The following is a 14,408-nucleotide window of genomic DNA, read 5'->3' as shown; positions in this document are numbered from 1 at the left end:
ATTAGTTTGTTGTTTCTTGAACAAGAATTGTAGCATCCTGGAGCTGAATGGTAAACAGGCAGGCATTCTAGACCTTAACATAATTAAAATATCAACATGTAGTAACACTTTTACTGAACTGCGACACTGCTTAGCATAGAGGTGCCATGACAGTAGCTAGCCTATATGGAGTGTCAAGGGGCCAATAAGACGTCCCTGTCCTCATCGCCAGCTAATCAAGCTGGCTTGATTACTTTCCATGTGCGTCTCTCCTCCCTCCCTCTTCCTCTCTCTCCCGTTCTCTCTCTGTCAGGCCTTGACACGTCCTTGTTTAGCTCTCCTCTCCTCAACGCCTATCCCCCACCCCAGGTTTTCCCCCCTCTTTGATTAGCCGAGACATTTGCATGGTCACTACACATTTTTCATTTTAGAAGTCATTATGCATTAGTGGCTCCTGATCGCCCGCCTTGACTAATCCTGATGAACTGAAAATCACAGCTGAAGGTCAACTTCCAGCCGGCCCCGCTGCACATTCATATTCATATTCAAACAAATCCTGCCTCCATTGTTCATTAGGGTCTTAGAGAGAAGGGACTCCATCTAAGGTGGAAGAGATGGAGAAGGAGGAGGAGGAGGAGGAGGATGTTGTTGTGGTACATCTCTTTTCTTCTCTGGACTCCTCGATGCAAGAGTACAAGAGAAATTGCACTCACAATGCATGAGGTGCGGAACAAAAGCCGTCAAAAAGTTGCAAATTAAACAGTCCACGTGTAATTATGCAAATGCTGTGCTTACACCTTCAATGTTATTAACCCTTAAAGGTACATTTGCAAGGTAAGTAATTACCCCCGCAGTCACTCCTGTTTTAGTGTTAGATGCCATGACAATGGGATGCGTGCAGCTGAGAAACAACACGAGAGATGCACTCATTAAGACTATTAATTGGGTGCTGGCTCAGAGATGTTTAAGTTCACAAAAAAAGGGGGGAAATAAAAGATGGAGGCGCAGGATTGCATCTTTTAGCACAATGTATGCAGATGCATATATTTTCTGCATGTTATTTCTAACAGTTTTTTGGCTTAGAACTGATAAAATATAACCATTCAGAGTCAGGGATTTTAGCAGCAATGAATACAACTAAACAAAACAGAAAAAAATCAATAAAAACAGAAAGCAACCAAGTTATGAGATGAGGAAGCTCTCTTTGCACTTTCATTAACTTTTTAGAGACATAATGGGTGATAATCATCTTCATTTCACTGCTTCAAACAAAAAAAATAAAATAAAATAAAGGAAGGGGAACCAAAAAGAGAGAAAAGGCAGAAGGAAGAAAGAAAGGGGAGAAAAGGCACTGGCCCACGTCTATTGTGAAGTGCGGCACAATGCTAATTCCAGCATTTAACTGCATGCTTTTCTGCTTGACGTATCAGAGGCTCCAAGATGAAAGCAGATAAGTAATTGCTCTCCTGGTTCTTATTCTTCACTGACAACCCATAAATTTAATTTTACACACACGTTCATTTACATTTTCGAGTATATGACATGATAATTGCAGGAATATAACACCTCCATTCTGCAGGATACTGCAGGAGGGCTTGATTGACATGAGCGGTGAATTGAAAGGAACAGGAGGCTGAATTGCCTCTCCTTGAAATGATTTTGCCACGAAGGGATAAAATTAATGAGCATTTAGAAGACGCTGGCAGTGGCGTAAACATCCGTGCACCGTGAATAGACTCTCTTTCGTAGAAGCGGAGCCGTGATATCCAATTGGTCTGTGCCTCTGTTTCTCTGTAATCCAAAAGGATACATTTCCAGTACTGCAGCACCAAAAAAAAAAAAGGAAAAGAGAAAAATTATTAATGGTATTTATTAAATTGTCTGAAATTAGCTGCAGCTGATGTCGCCACTGGGGACCTTAAAAACAGAAAAGGTTAGCCTCCTGGTTTTAATAGTGCAAATTTGGATGGAGAGCAGCAAGCTAATGAGTTTTAAAAATGGCATTTGAATGTAACACCAGCTTTATAGACGTTTGTAAAAAAAAAAAAAAAAAAAAAGCAGTTAAAAACTGCATATTTTGAAACATTTGAGCTGCTATTTATTTCCACCCCTCGTTTTAATAAGCATGTGGAGCTACACTGACATGAAGGTGGAGAGGGTAGAGAGCAAAACAAAAGCCATTTAAATTGGCTGATGATGAGAAAACGTTGCTGGGGCCCTCACCAGAACAAGCAGATCATTACACCACACTTGTCACACCTGCACCCTATATCCAGCCTCTCCAACACTCTGTGAAAGGTCAAGCTCATCCACAGAGAGCTCAGGTATCTCTTCCTGAGATGGCTCGCACAGTTGTCTATCCTGACCAACGGACAATTCCAGACATTACACCCACTGTGCGGCACTTTATCCGTGAGATACGTTTTTTACGAACGAACTCAAATGAGCTAAAGCGGAGATAAAATGTATCAGAGTTCTAGCTCGAACAATTAGTCTAGCAGAGGGGAATTCCTATTATTTGATTTTATTCCATCATACTTAGCACTAATAAGCAAGCAGGGGGGTTGGAGGTGGGGGGCAGTGAATAAATGGCAGTCAGAAACACTGAGGGGGTTGGAACATGTGGCTGTTATCAACGACATAAGTTGCTGTAGTACTGAACGGGGAACTGTGTGGAGCTTCAGACATGGCTGAGATAAAGGCAATGAGAAATGGAAGGGTCCTAGTCGGTAATTATTGTGGATCCTTGGCAGGAGAGTCACTGCTAATTAAGCCACAAGATTCATTTTACACATGAAAAAGAAAAAAAAAAAGATTAAGAAATCTAGAGAGAAAAGAGACAAACCTCTCTACATGTAGCCTCCCTACATTTCCTTATTTCATCTCAATCTCCTAAGCATCCCAGGGGGGCACGGGCCAAAACGCCGAGCAGACCTCCACCGTAGTTTGTGGACTTCTGACCTCTCAACTCCATTTCAGTTGACACTGTTCATTTACTAGCCAATTACTGCCAAATGTGGCTGGGTGATTATTGATAGCTAGGACTCTCCACCAGAGGACCACCAAGGCGACAGGGCGAGCTGGTGTGGCTTGCACCTGACTGAGAAGTTTGCAAGAGGCCTGATTGTGTTTCCTATGCAAAATAACACACGCATACATAAGAGTGATTACGCTCAAATGCATGACGTGTGTTCAGCTTAGAGAGATCAATACTGTAGATTGTCAGGACTGAAGCTAAGTAGATTACAGAATGTTTTCCTAAATCAATTTCCATAGCAGTTTGGCAGCAGTGCATGGGAAGTGCAATTTATCATAACATAAAGACCCATCATGTAAAAGCCTCTAATAAAAAAGCCCAAGGAGATTGGAACGGGCTTAGCACAATTTCCATATTGATTTATCTCTACACGAAAGAAAGTCACTGATTAAGCGTCTTGAATGTAGTGTAGCTGTGCGACATTGTGCACATTGTTTGTGTCACTATCAGTACAAATTGTCACACCTTTATCATTAAACTGGCACAATTCACTCCCGACTGATGCCTCCCTGCAGGTGCACACAGTTCAAGAGTAAATGGGAGCAACAGAAAGAGCGAGCGGGAGGGAATTATAAAAGAAAGTGCAGAGAGAGGAGAGAACTGAAATAGAAAGAAAGTGAGAGAGCACAAGTGAGAGCAGGTGGATGTGGGGTGCGTGTGTGTGTGTGTGTGTGTGTGTCGGGGGTGGGGGGTTACTTTCCTCTGATGTTGCAGGTAATATGGCCTCCACTGGATCAGCCTCTTCATCAGTGACACACAGTAAATTACAAGTGCTTCAAGCAGCTCAGTGAATTATAGTTCATCACTTGGAAAGGCTTTCCCCCTCACCACCAAGGCCCGGGCGTATCAGATCTGCCGGTTAGGATCCAATTAACACCCTGGCCAGAATCATCTGATTGCATGTGTAAGGGCTGGTATAACTCGTTTATTGCACCCATGTATCTTCTGTCACAAGGTAAATTTGTTGCTGCTACATCAAAGGTCTGAGCTACTTTTTTTTTTTTTATCCCTCCCTCTCACTTTCTCTTGATCCCCCAAACTCAGCTACCTCGCCTTGGGGTAGCATTTCAACTTCTTTTGCATCACAATGATGAACCTGCTCTGTCCTCGCAATTTAGCAATCTTGTCCTGTAGGTGTTGTAAATGCAGGGGGAGGAAAAAAAAGAAGTAGGGAAGGAGGGAGATGAGGGTGGGGGGGGAATCTTGTTTTCTGGTTACAAAAGCAGTAACCAAGGGTGTTTGACTAAAAATGTGCTGACGTTTTTTTCCCCCTCTTTCTCTCTCAGAGTCAACAGAAGTTTTTCTCATGAATAACATAATCCCCCCACCCTCCCAACACTCTTTTTTCCCTTCTTCTCTGTGATAATTTTTCTCTATTTTCAGATCCAACCAGAGGGGATGCAGAGGAAAGATATATTCATAAATGTAAATGTGAACTAGCATCCTTTAGCCACGCAGACTGGAGTTGGCTAACTTATGCTTAAGCCTGGCGTCACAGCCCTTTTCCCTGCATCTGTGTGTGTGTGCGTGTGTTCCGGATGAAAGCCAATAAGCAGATGAGTGCTGCTATTGAGATGATATTGGTTCAGTGGTGAAATGTGTGGACCTGACCTTTAAAAAGTGTGACACTTCCTAGGATGGCCCAGTGCCCGCAGCCGGTGTGACTGGCCTGGGCAGGAAGCTGCAAATTTACAGAAAACACGGCTAAACCAACATCTCTGCCGATCCATAAACCAACCATAAAACCTTAAATATTTTCATTCATAGCTGGAGCTGAGCTTTGCACAGACGGAGCTGAGGTTATTAGTCTTGTAGAAAAAAGTATTCACAGCTCAATGGCATGAAAGGTGACACAGCAGCAGTTGCAACACTTGCTCAGGGCGAACTCTCAGATTTTGCATGATTTAGAACTGGACGTTAAGTAGCAGGAGGTGGGGTCGGGGTGGGTGGATACCATCCAACACAGTCACAGTGCTAGGGTTTTGGGTCATTCCGGCTATTTTACATGTGGCTCCTGAAGCAATCATGATAGGAGTGACAAGTAGGTAGTTTATTTGAGATGTCTCGTGGATGGTGAGCCAAAACCTGCACCCAGCAGGTGTTACACTAACAGAGCTCTGCTCTGTTTCTTATCGATAACGATCAATAGGGCCGCTAACAAACACGTTCTGAACTAAGTCACTTCGGGCAATGTAAAACTTTAAGCAACTGTCGCTGTGCTTGTGTTTGTGCAGGCTGTGTGTAGATGCATGGTGCGAGTGAAACAACTGTCAGATTCATAGGCCTCTGTAATCCTCTCCGCCTCTCCTTGTCCGCGTTTCTTTATTTGTATTCCAAATGTCAGTGTATAAATGCCTTTCAGAGAGGGGGGGCTGGTATTGGCATAGAGAAGAGGAGAGCGAGGGGAGACAGGAGCAGAGACGAGAGGGTGTTGTGTGCCTTAGGAGAGCCGTGTAAGCAGAGGCAGGGGGATTTACAGGAAGAAATAGGTGTTTATTGAGTGCTCCCGTGGGCTTACTGTGTAATAATAGACCTGTCACATTACGCAAATGTGGAAAAGCAGCTTGTGTGAGTGTGTTTTTGTGTGTGTGTGTTTTTGGGGCTGTTTTATTATTATTATTATTATTATTTATTTTTTCATCCGTACATGTGAATTTGTGTGCATGTGAACGCTAGAGCTGCTTGCCTCCGCATCATCAACTTCTGAGAAGCAGCGACAAGCAAGCGGATAGAATTAGTCAGGCGAGAGCCTTTAGCCGCTAATACGAGTAATTAAAACTGCAAGCCGAGGCACTTAGATGCTTGTGTACTAAATAATTTACATGCCGTGATCTATGGATCATTTCTCGCTCTTAAATACCAAAGATGGAGAACAAGAAGCAGAGGATTTATCAGTATCTCTGCCATAAGCAGGATGTCATGGTAATATTAATCCTTTTCCCACTTTCTGCTGCGCTAATCATACAAGGGGATCAATCCGCGTGATTCCTCTAGTGGAAAACATGTAGCTTGATTGCCAGCGACTCTTATCTAGCAGTGAAGCTAATAAAATATTGCGCTGCAGCACCCATTGCGGCCTCATAATCCAGGTAAATAATGCAGCTTTATTGAGTAAACTCCCTCAAGACAAGAACACAAAAAAATGTGGCATGAGACGAGAGACAATAAAAAAAGCAAAACAAAAAAAAAAAAGCATTTTAATCAAGTAAGAGTTTCTACCGCTTTATACTGATATTTGCACAAAGGAGTAATACAGTTAAAATGTCATTTGAAATGAGTGGATTCAAGCAAAAGCACATCCACCGCTGGAAAAAAGAAAAAAAAGAGAAAACAATCTGGGGCCAGAATGCACTGAGCCCTGTTTGTGCATCGCTGGGTGAGCTGGCAGCAGCGCCTCTCCTGTGACAGTCTGCTGAATGGAAACTTTTTGGAACAAAGAGGTGAGGATGTTAATAAAAGCTGGATCAACAAATGGATTAGCTGGGAGCCGAGGACAGGCCGATCGGCAGGGCCCTCTGATTCATATTGATTCATATCGTCGACGAGTCAAGAATGGAGTAAGCAAATGTAAATATTCAATATTTACCATCTGCTGGTGTTATTAGAGGCAGGGGCTTGGACGTGGGCTGACGGTTACGATGCACCCACACAGCTCTCGTTCAATATTGTTCTTCATGCCATGTACTGTACTTGGTGACTGTGCAGGCATTTGTAGATCAGATTCCCATTTGTTTCAATCTACTCAGTTTGGCATACAGTTACTCAAACAGAGAAATCCAACAATAAGCTTATTCTTGATGAACCCCCTTTGCCACAGCTAAATATAGAAATATACAGTAGAATAAATAAACATGCCACTGCAAGAGAATATACTGATAATATTAATGCTCTTGATGAGCCCCAGTCAAATTATTTCAAGGAAGGGAAGACTTAGTCCTTGCCAACCTTATCTCTCAGCCAGTATGTAATTAGGCACACAGGGGTGTGACTCCAATTGAAGGTGTCGCCATTGTTAGACTCTGAAAATATCAACGGGTGAGGTTAACGCCAATTTCCCTGTTATTAATGAAATGCACAGAGCTCCTAATGAGGTAAACCATTGCTCCTTGATAGTACTTATTAGCCGAGTGGAGGGCATAAACTCCCACACTTCAATTTCAAACGGCTAAAAATAAATTAAATTTTAAAAAAAAAAATCCTCTAATAAAAACACAGAGCAGATGTCAAGGGGCCTTACATAATTTCAAGCAGGAACTGTCTAGTTGACTGAATGAAACAAGTTGCTGGTGCGAGAAAAGTGTTAACAGTAGGAAGACGGAGGACTGAAGGGACTGTTAATGTATACATGTGTGAGTGTGGCGTCAGCGTGAAACTGCGTGTGTGTGTTTGTGTGTGTGCGCATCTGTGTACAAGAGTGACCTTTATCAAAATCACTGACAACAGATATAGACAGCTCTACAAATCAATAAGGTAAATTAGCGTTGAAAAGTGGAAATGAGAGGAAGTTAAAATTAGCTGTCTGTGTAACCCACTATCCAGGCTGACGTGGCTTTCAAATAATAACTAGCCTCTGAATTTTCTTGTGTCAACAGCGTTATGGATCCAGTGTAGAAAAGCCAATTTGTCATTGTACCATATAACCTTGGGATATACTTGTGGTGTATTTGTACAGTTTCATGCATCACATACTCGAAAACAGGCAAATGGCCTACAGAAGAAACAATGCTCCTTGAGATCCGCCTCTGTTGTGTTTCTCTCGCGTCTATGTGACGCTTCAGCTTCCCGGGGACCGGCTTGTCCAGACTTTAAGATTCCAATGACAGGCCCAAGGATTGCGTTGGCAAATCAAACACACTTTGTGCAACAGAGGAAATCTTCTTTTCGGGGGAGCATGTATTATGGATGGACTTAAGAGATTAGACAGGGAGCTGCTTTACCTGCAGTGGACGCTGCTTGTCCTGACTCTTTGGAGATTTCAGGCCACTGCCTGGCTGCTGCAAGAGTAATTGCCTCGCTGCTTGTAGAGCCTGGGAAGAAAAAAACACAAGACAAAAGACGGTGTTAAAAAAGAAAAAGAAATAGAGAGAGAGAGAGAGAGAGAGGGGGAGAGAAAGAAAGGTACAGAGGAAAATAAACTATTAGATTTCCTAAAGCTGACAGCAGAGATAATTCAAATTTTCGCGGATGAAAACAGTCATCTCTGAGCGAAAGGCCTGTCAAATATCACCTCTTTCATTGTGACGTGGTTAACACTATGATATGTTTTAGTAACAATTCACAGAGCTGTGAGCAAGGATAAATACAGTTTGTCCAAAGCACCCCTGAAGAAGAGGGTGGGGAAGAGGGTGAGGTGGTGGGCAGGAGAAAAAAAAAAGGCAGAGTAGAATTGACCTGTCTAGTGTGTGCTCAACTGAAATACCCACTTCTCTCTGCAAATTACTGCCACATTTGCATATTCATAATATCAATTTGAAGTAGAGGCAGCACCATGTGAAGTGTCCCTGGGAGCTGTAATTAAAGTTGACAAAATCAACATCAGATTACATTTAGAGTGAATTAACTAGCAGCCCAGGTTTTACACTATGCATTAAGGGTGCTTATGCGCAGCGGATGGGTGATAGATAGAAAGATGAATAGATCGGTAGAGGACGAGAGGCCTTTCCCTGCCTGATGAAATTAGTTTGCAGCTGTTTACACATGACATGAAAAATTAGAAAAATCCTATTTGTAAATTGCGAAATTTGTCATCAACACCCTTTGATGTGTTTGCCACACATCGATATGATAGAATCAGAGAAGCTGCTGGGATATGGCGTAATTTATTTCTCTAGGGTTTGATGGGATTACAGACACCCCCTCTCACCCGCCCCCCTGCTTGTGTGCGCTGAATGCGTGCGACGAGCAAGCACCAGCTTCACAGGTAACGGCGGCAGCTGGGCTAGCAGCTTCACTCAAATTCTTCAAGAGCAGATGGATGAAAGAGCCTGGCAGAAAAGAACATTGTGCACAGCTGCTGCTACTACTGCAGCAGCATACAAGCGTGTACCTTGTATTGTTCAGGCCCATGAGCATCAAGTGGGAGTGGAGAGGGGAACGGGGGGGGGGGCGCACATGCACATGCACACAACACAACAACTTCACAGGTGTTTGGCTTTTTTGATGAAAAAAGAAGGGGACGAGGAGGAGGAGAAGCAAGAAATGGGGGGGTGGGGGGGGGTAAAACTCAGATGGGGAGTGACACTTCCTCAGGAATCAGGGATGCTCATTTTATTTTCCAGCGCTTGCCAGTATCCATGACAACAGCTGCCTTGACAGGGCGTGCATATGGCGCAGCTCTGCCAGCTGGTGGGAACAATGTTTGAACTAGTACATTGAGATCCTGAGCAAACAGGAGGAGAAGGCAGGAGAGAGAGAGGAAAAAAAAAAGTTGCCCCATCTTAACCCCTTTGGGAATGCAGACAACCCCCTCGATCAATTATGAAAAGACAGAACCGGAGGAAGGGGGGGTGATTGTAAAGGTGGAGGTGGTGCTGGTGGTGGTGTGGGGGTTCTGTCTGGCTGCTCAGGAGGAGCCAGGCTTTCTGGACTGAAGTAAACAAACACATTACACTGGCACTGGGTCCTAACTGCATTGATCTGTCTCCTTGGTAAGATGAGCCTAGTTGCCATTGCTTTGTGTGTGTGCATGTGTGTGTGTGTGTGCATGTGTGCATGTGACATCTGTAAACTGAGCCTTGGCCTTTCTTAGGAACAAACACTAAAATACACAATAACACCTGCAGCAAGCAGGCACAGACAGCCACGTAAAGTTTTGTTGACAAACTGGATGGGAAATCAAACACTGCTTGACTCTCTTTTTCCTGAAAGACAACACAAATTCTCTGAATGCAGCCAATCACATTGCTAATTAAAAACACAGGGCCTAATTAATCTCGCCATGATTGGTGAATCAAAGTAATTATCAGGCTTATTGAGTCCTGCACACAGTAGTTAGAGGGAAGGCTGCTTGATGAGTGCAGCTCAAGGTATCTGTCAGGGGGAAATGTTTATCCGTGTGCGAATCAATAATGACTCGCTGTGTTATACCCAAAGTCAAGAGAGCCACTCAATATATTTCACACGGTCACGAGTACAAAGAAAGAGATGTTTTTAACTGCGCTTCCAATATCCACGCCGAGTAAATACCGAGGGAGGTGCAGGCGTGAGAGGTGACGCATGGGGGTGAAGCGGAGAGATCAACTACACCAGGCTTATTAGAAAAGAAGTCTGCTCAGACTGCATAAAGAGTCCCTCTCCAAACATAACACAGACCTTATCAACACCGGCCAAACTTTTCCAGAGTGGTTTGTCATGTCTCAAACTGTCTGTCACCTCTTCCGTGGAAGTGGCGTTAGCTATTTTTCAGAGAGCCTGTGATGGTGTGGAAGGCAAGGGAGGAATAAAAGTCCCGTCCCCTCACTTTCGCTGGCTCTGAGTATTCTGCCATTACAGTAAAAAGCACCAATTTGTGCCACCCACTTCCCACTCCACAGAGATGGTAAAGCTGAAGCCCATCTCAAAGCACAAAAAAGCACCAAATGCCAAGGAAAGTCATCAAAAGTTTGCTGAAGAGCTGCTGGAGCGGACAAAAACACAGACGAGTACAGACGCACCGTCTATTTAACCTGGGTTGCTATGCACAAAAAAATGACATCCCCAGTCTATTAATGCACACATTGTATAAACAGCACAATGTGACACATTCTTCAGAATGAGAGCGCTAGCCAGACAGAGAGAGAGAGAGGGAGAGAGAGAGCCAGGGCCTGCTATATAAATAACAAGGCACTCAGAGGCATATTTGATGTTGATATCCATCACTGAGGTTGGAAAAAAAATAAGGAGGAGGGAAAATAACACAGAGCAACCGAGACCGCGACACGGGGATCCTTATGAAAATAAGATTCAGCCCAAATGGATCTGCTGTAATTGGTTTCAGATAGTGAGGTCAGGAGAAAGGCGATACAGGCAACTATTATGCGAAATGAACAGAGAAACAAGAATGTTTACACAGGCATTCCTCTTCTACATTAATAGGCATGCAGAGATCACCGGCGAGGAAGAAAAGGAGAGAGTGAGAAGGGGCTGACAGAAGGAAGGCGAGAGAGAGAAAACTGAAAATAAAAAACCCCATCCATTCACCCCTCACCTACAACTACCCCCCCGCCCCCAGTCTCCAAGCTCTATACAGAACTACAGTTCTATACAGAACTGGGTAATAAGCTACAGCCATCATAGCACACCTTTGTAAGGAGCATGCAAAGATCTTAAACAAGCATGAAATACATTAGGAGGCCTTGTAATACTGGGCCAAACCATTACGAATCTCCAGATTGCTTATTGCATGTGATGGTGGGAGAAGGGTGGGGAGTGGGAACAAAAAAAAAAAGGCATCCACTAAGAATGCCACTTTTTCAAATCCACCTGGAGACTGCACGATACGCAGCCATGACATTGGAATTGGATATATTTGAAGGGCTGTGACATTGTGTTTGGACAGTGTAGATCGCTTCCTGGCTCCAGTCACATAGGGAGTTGTTGTTATTAGGGGGATATAGCCAATATTGGAATGATGACACAGGGATGAAATAAGCTAGCCTCAACAGGTACTTATTTACAGCGCCCAGGCCTTGACAGGATGTTTGCATGTTCCAGACAGTAGCTGTAAATAGTTGTTGATCAGTAAGAAACAGGATTGCATCATAATAACACAGCCTTTCTGTGGTGTGCGGAACAGATGTTATGTTCGTATGCATGTGTGTGTATGTGTGTGTGTGTTGTAGGGAGTAAAAGGGCTGCTGTTCAACACTCGACTGTCGGCCAGAACAACTCCAGTCACGCTGACAGCTTTGACAACTCTCACACATACACTCTTGATGCATACGCACACACAGTACTGCACCAGCAGGCTTATCTATCTGCTTTCAGGGAACACATACACAAGAGCGAGGTGGGGGTGGGGGTGGGTGTGGGGAGGGGAGGGGGTGTGTGTGCAGAAAAAGAAAAAGTATGTCTCTTTATCAAGCTAGAGGGAGTCACATGCCATGGAAAACAAGGCACAAACAGTTTAAGCTGAACAAACAAACATGGCTGATTGGACTGAGGCTGCTGGCCCGCTGGCGGGGAAGATATGCGCTGACACTCCATACCAAAATATTTACACCCTATCTCCTTATATAAGTGTATTCAGGGCAGATGGATGGATGGATATGGATTTGGAGGGGCTGGCTGGAGAGGATAGACAAATGAGAGGAGAAGGGAAACAGGATAAGATGTCCCTTACAATGTTTGAATGCAAAAGTGGGGCCCGGAGTTTGTGAAAACAAGCAAAGTGCGACCAGAGAACAGCACAGGGTTTCCATGCAAGAACAGACATGGCTTTGAGATTACAGAAACCCTTTTGAAGTTGAAGCTGAATTAAACTGAGCGTGAGTTTATTCAGGCAGGCCACAAAATCAAGCTCAGCTGCAGTCCTGGAAGCTCATCGTAATGCAGGGACTGCTGAAGATCTCATCAGCTGATTCAAGTGCTATCCCCACATCAATTGATGGATCAGCTGATACTGTTTCCAGCATACAGTTGTTCCACATCTGCAAGCCGCTTTGCAATCCACTTCCCTTTCATTTCAGCATGTCCGTTGTCACTGATGCCAGCTCTGCTCTGCTACTCACCACCTGTCTTTTCTTGCATGTTCATTTAGTGGCAACGAGGGTCCAGAACAGACACAAAGAGGTTCTTTTGACCACAGAAGCTATGGCCGATAAATCAAAGCAAAGGCAACAAGGCAAAAATAATTCCACAAGCAAGCCTGAGAACACTGTGAAACTTTCTCTACCACATTAATGCATTTGCTATCAATTTTAAGCCTGGTGTGCGTAAGATCACAGTACACAGATGCTGCTGATACCACTCGCCTTAAGTAACTCAGTCACAGGAGTTGAAATACTCTCTTCATAAAAGGTCAGAATTGATGACAGTGCCTCGGTGCGTCAACAATAGCTCCAGAGCCTGTTCTCTTATCACCTCCACAAAAAGCCCAAACAGAGCAAAACACACAGCTGGTTTTAGTCAACTCTGCCTGGTCGAGTGCTTGGGTAGAAACTAAAAAATGATGACTTCTTTTGACTGCAGATAGCAGCATGCAGAGTTAATGCAGGTGTTTGCATCTGCAAGCTGCATTTTTAAAAAGTTATACAAACCTATGGGTGAAATCTTAGAAAGAAAGAGTAGAGAAAAGGGGAAGAATGGAGAAAGTAAGAATTTGGAAAGTATGTAGGAGTAATGAGCATTTTAATGTATGAGCCAATAAATCAACAGTCTGAAGTGAAAAAGGGACCGGGAGAGAGAAAGGGAGGGAGAGGTCCATGGAGAATCTGCTTGGGCCTCAGGACAGAGGTAAAGCTATCCAGCAGAACAATGGGCTTCTGTGTCCCACTCTGCTACCTCTATCTCAATATTTTCAGCGACTTCAGCTTCCTCTGTCTACATACAGCGGTATTTAGCCGAAAATAGAAATGAGATCGGTTTGTTGTGTTACTTATGTCTAAAACTTTTATTGACTGCTTGTACTGTTCATTTCCTTATCACCTATTTGCTGCACTTTGAATTCAAGTCAAACTCCTTTCTCTCTCGCCTCCCTCCGCCCGCTCATATCACATTGTTCATTTCTTCTTCTCATCTTTTCTTTCTTCACCCTCTCTCACCTCTTGTTTATTGATTCTCTAGATTAAGAATTCTTAGGATAGAGGATTGTAACACACAAGCATCAAATTATTTTTGGGTGTGCTTATTTGCCTTTCCCTTGCATCTATTTGGCCTGTGTCTGTAGACAATTATGCCTACCCAGCCCCAGACTCAGGTGCTAATAATGAAGGACAAATAGAATCGTATGTGTAAACTTCTCCCACTGATGAAAATTTATATTAACTTTCTACCACAGTAAACAGAGCTGCATAGCTACACCGTCCCGGGAGGATTGACGAGATGAATTTGCTCGCTCCTACCCCAGGAAGAAGGCTCGCACTGGAGCGACGAGCGCGAGCGGTAGGAGGGGCGCGGGGGTGTCTAAAGCTCCATTGTGTAACCTCACGCTTATTTTTCCACTAACAAAGACAAAACGCGGGTCTGTTTTGCCCATCACAGATAAAGTGTGCGTGTTTATGTCTGAAAGTTGAAGAGTGCATATGCACCGATGTGTCTGCTGAGACACTCTGAGGCCCGTGCCAGCAATAACAAGAGAGCACAGCCTGCTGTCGCTCACTGCAACCACTAACAGTCGCTAACATCCTACCTCCTGCTGGTGTCACTGTAGATATTCTGTGCAAATACAATGGTGTATCTGTTCTAGCAAGGGACG

General features: G+C 43.9%; 1 protein-coding gene across 9 annotated transcripts in view; it reads right to left on the bottom strand.

Annotated features, from left to right (window-relative positions):
* Nucleotides 1-14,408, bottom strand: part of foxp2 (forkhead box P2) — a 102,551-nt gene that overhangs the window by 33,688 nt on the left and 54,455 nt on the right. For all 9 annotated transcript variants that reach the window (XM_039601076.1, XM_039601079.1, XM_039601081.1 and 6 more), the window contains one exon: nucleotides 7,954-8,043. In XM_039601076.1, the coding sequence (XP_039457010.1) occupies nucleotides 7,954-8,043 (90 nt within the window). The remainder of the gene's footprint in view (nucleotides 1-7,953; nucleotides 8,044-14,408) is intronic.

This window comes from Oreochromis aureus, linkage group 17, assembly GCF_013358895.1.
Source record: "Oreochromis aureus strain Israel breed Guangdong linkage group 17, ZZ_aureus, whole genome shotgun sequence".
Taxonomy (NCBI): Eukaryota; Metazoa; Chordata; class Actinopteri; order Cichliformes; family Cichlidae; genus Oreochromis; species Oreochromis aureus.
This window is presented reverse-complemented; position numbering and strand designations above follow the sequence as displayed.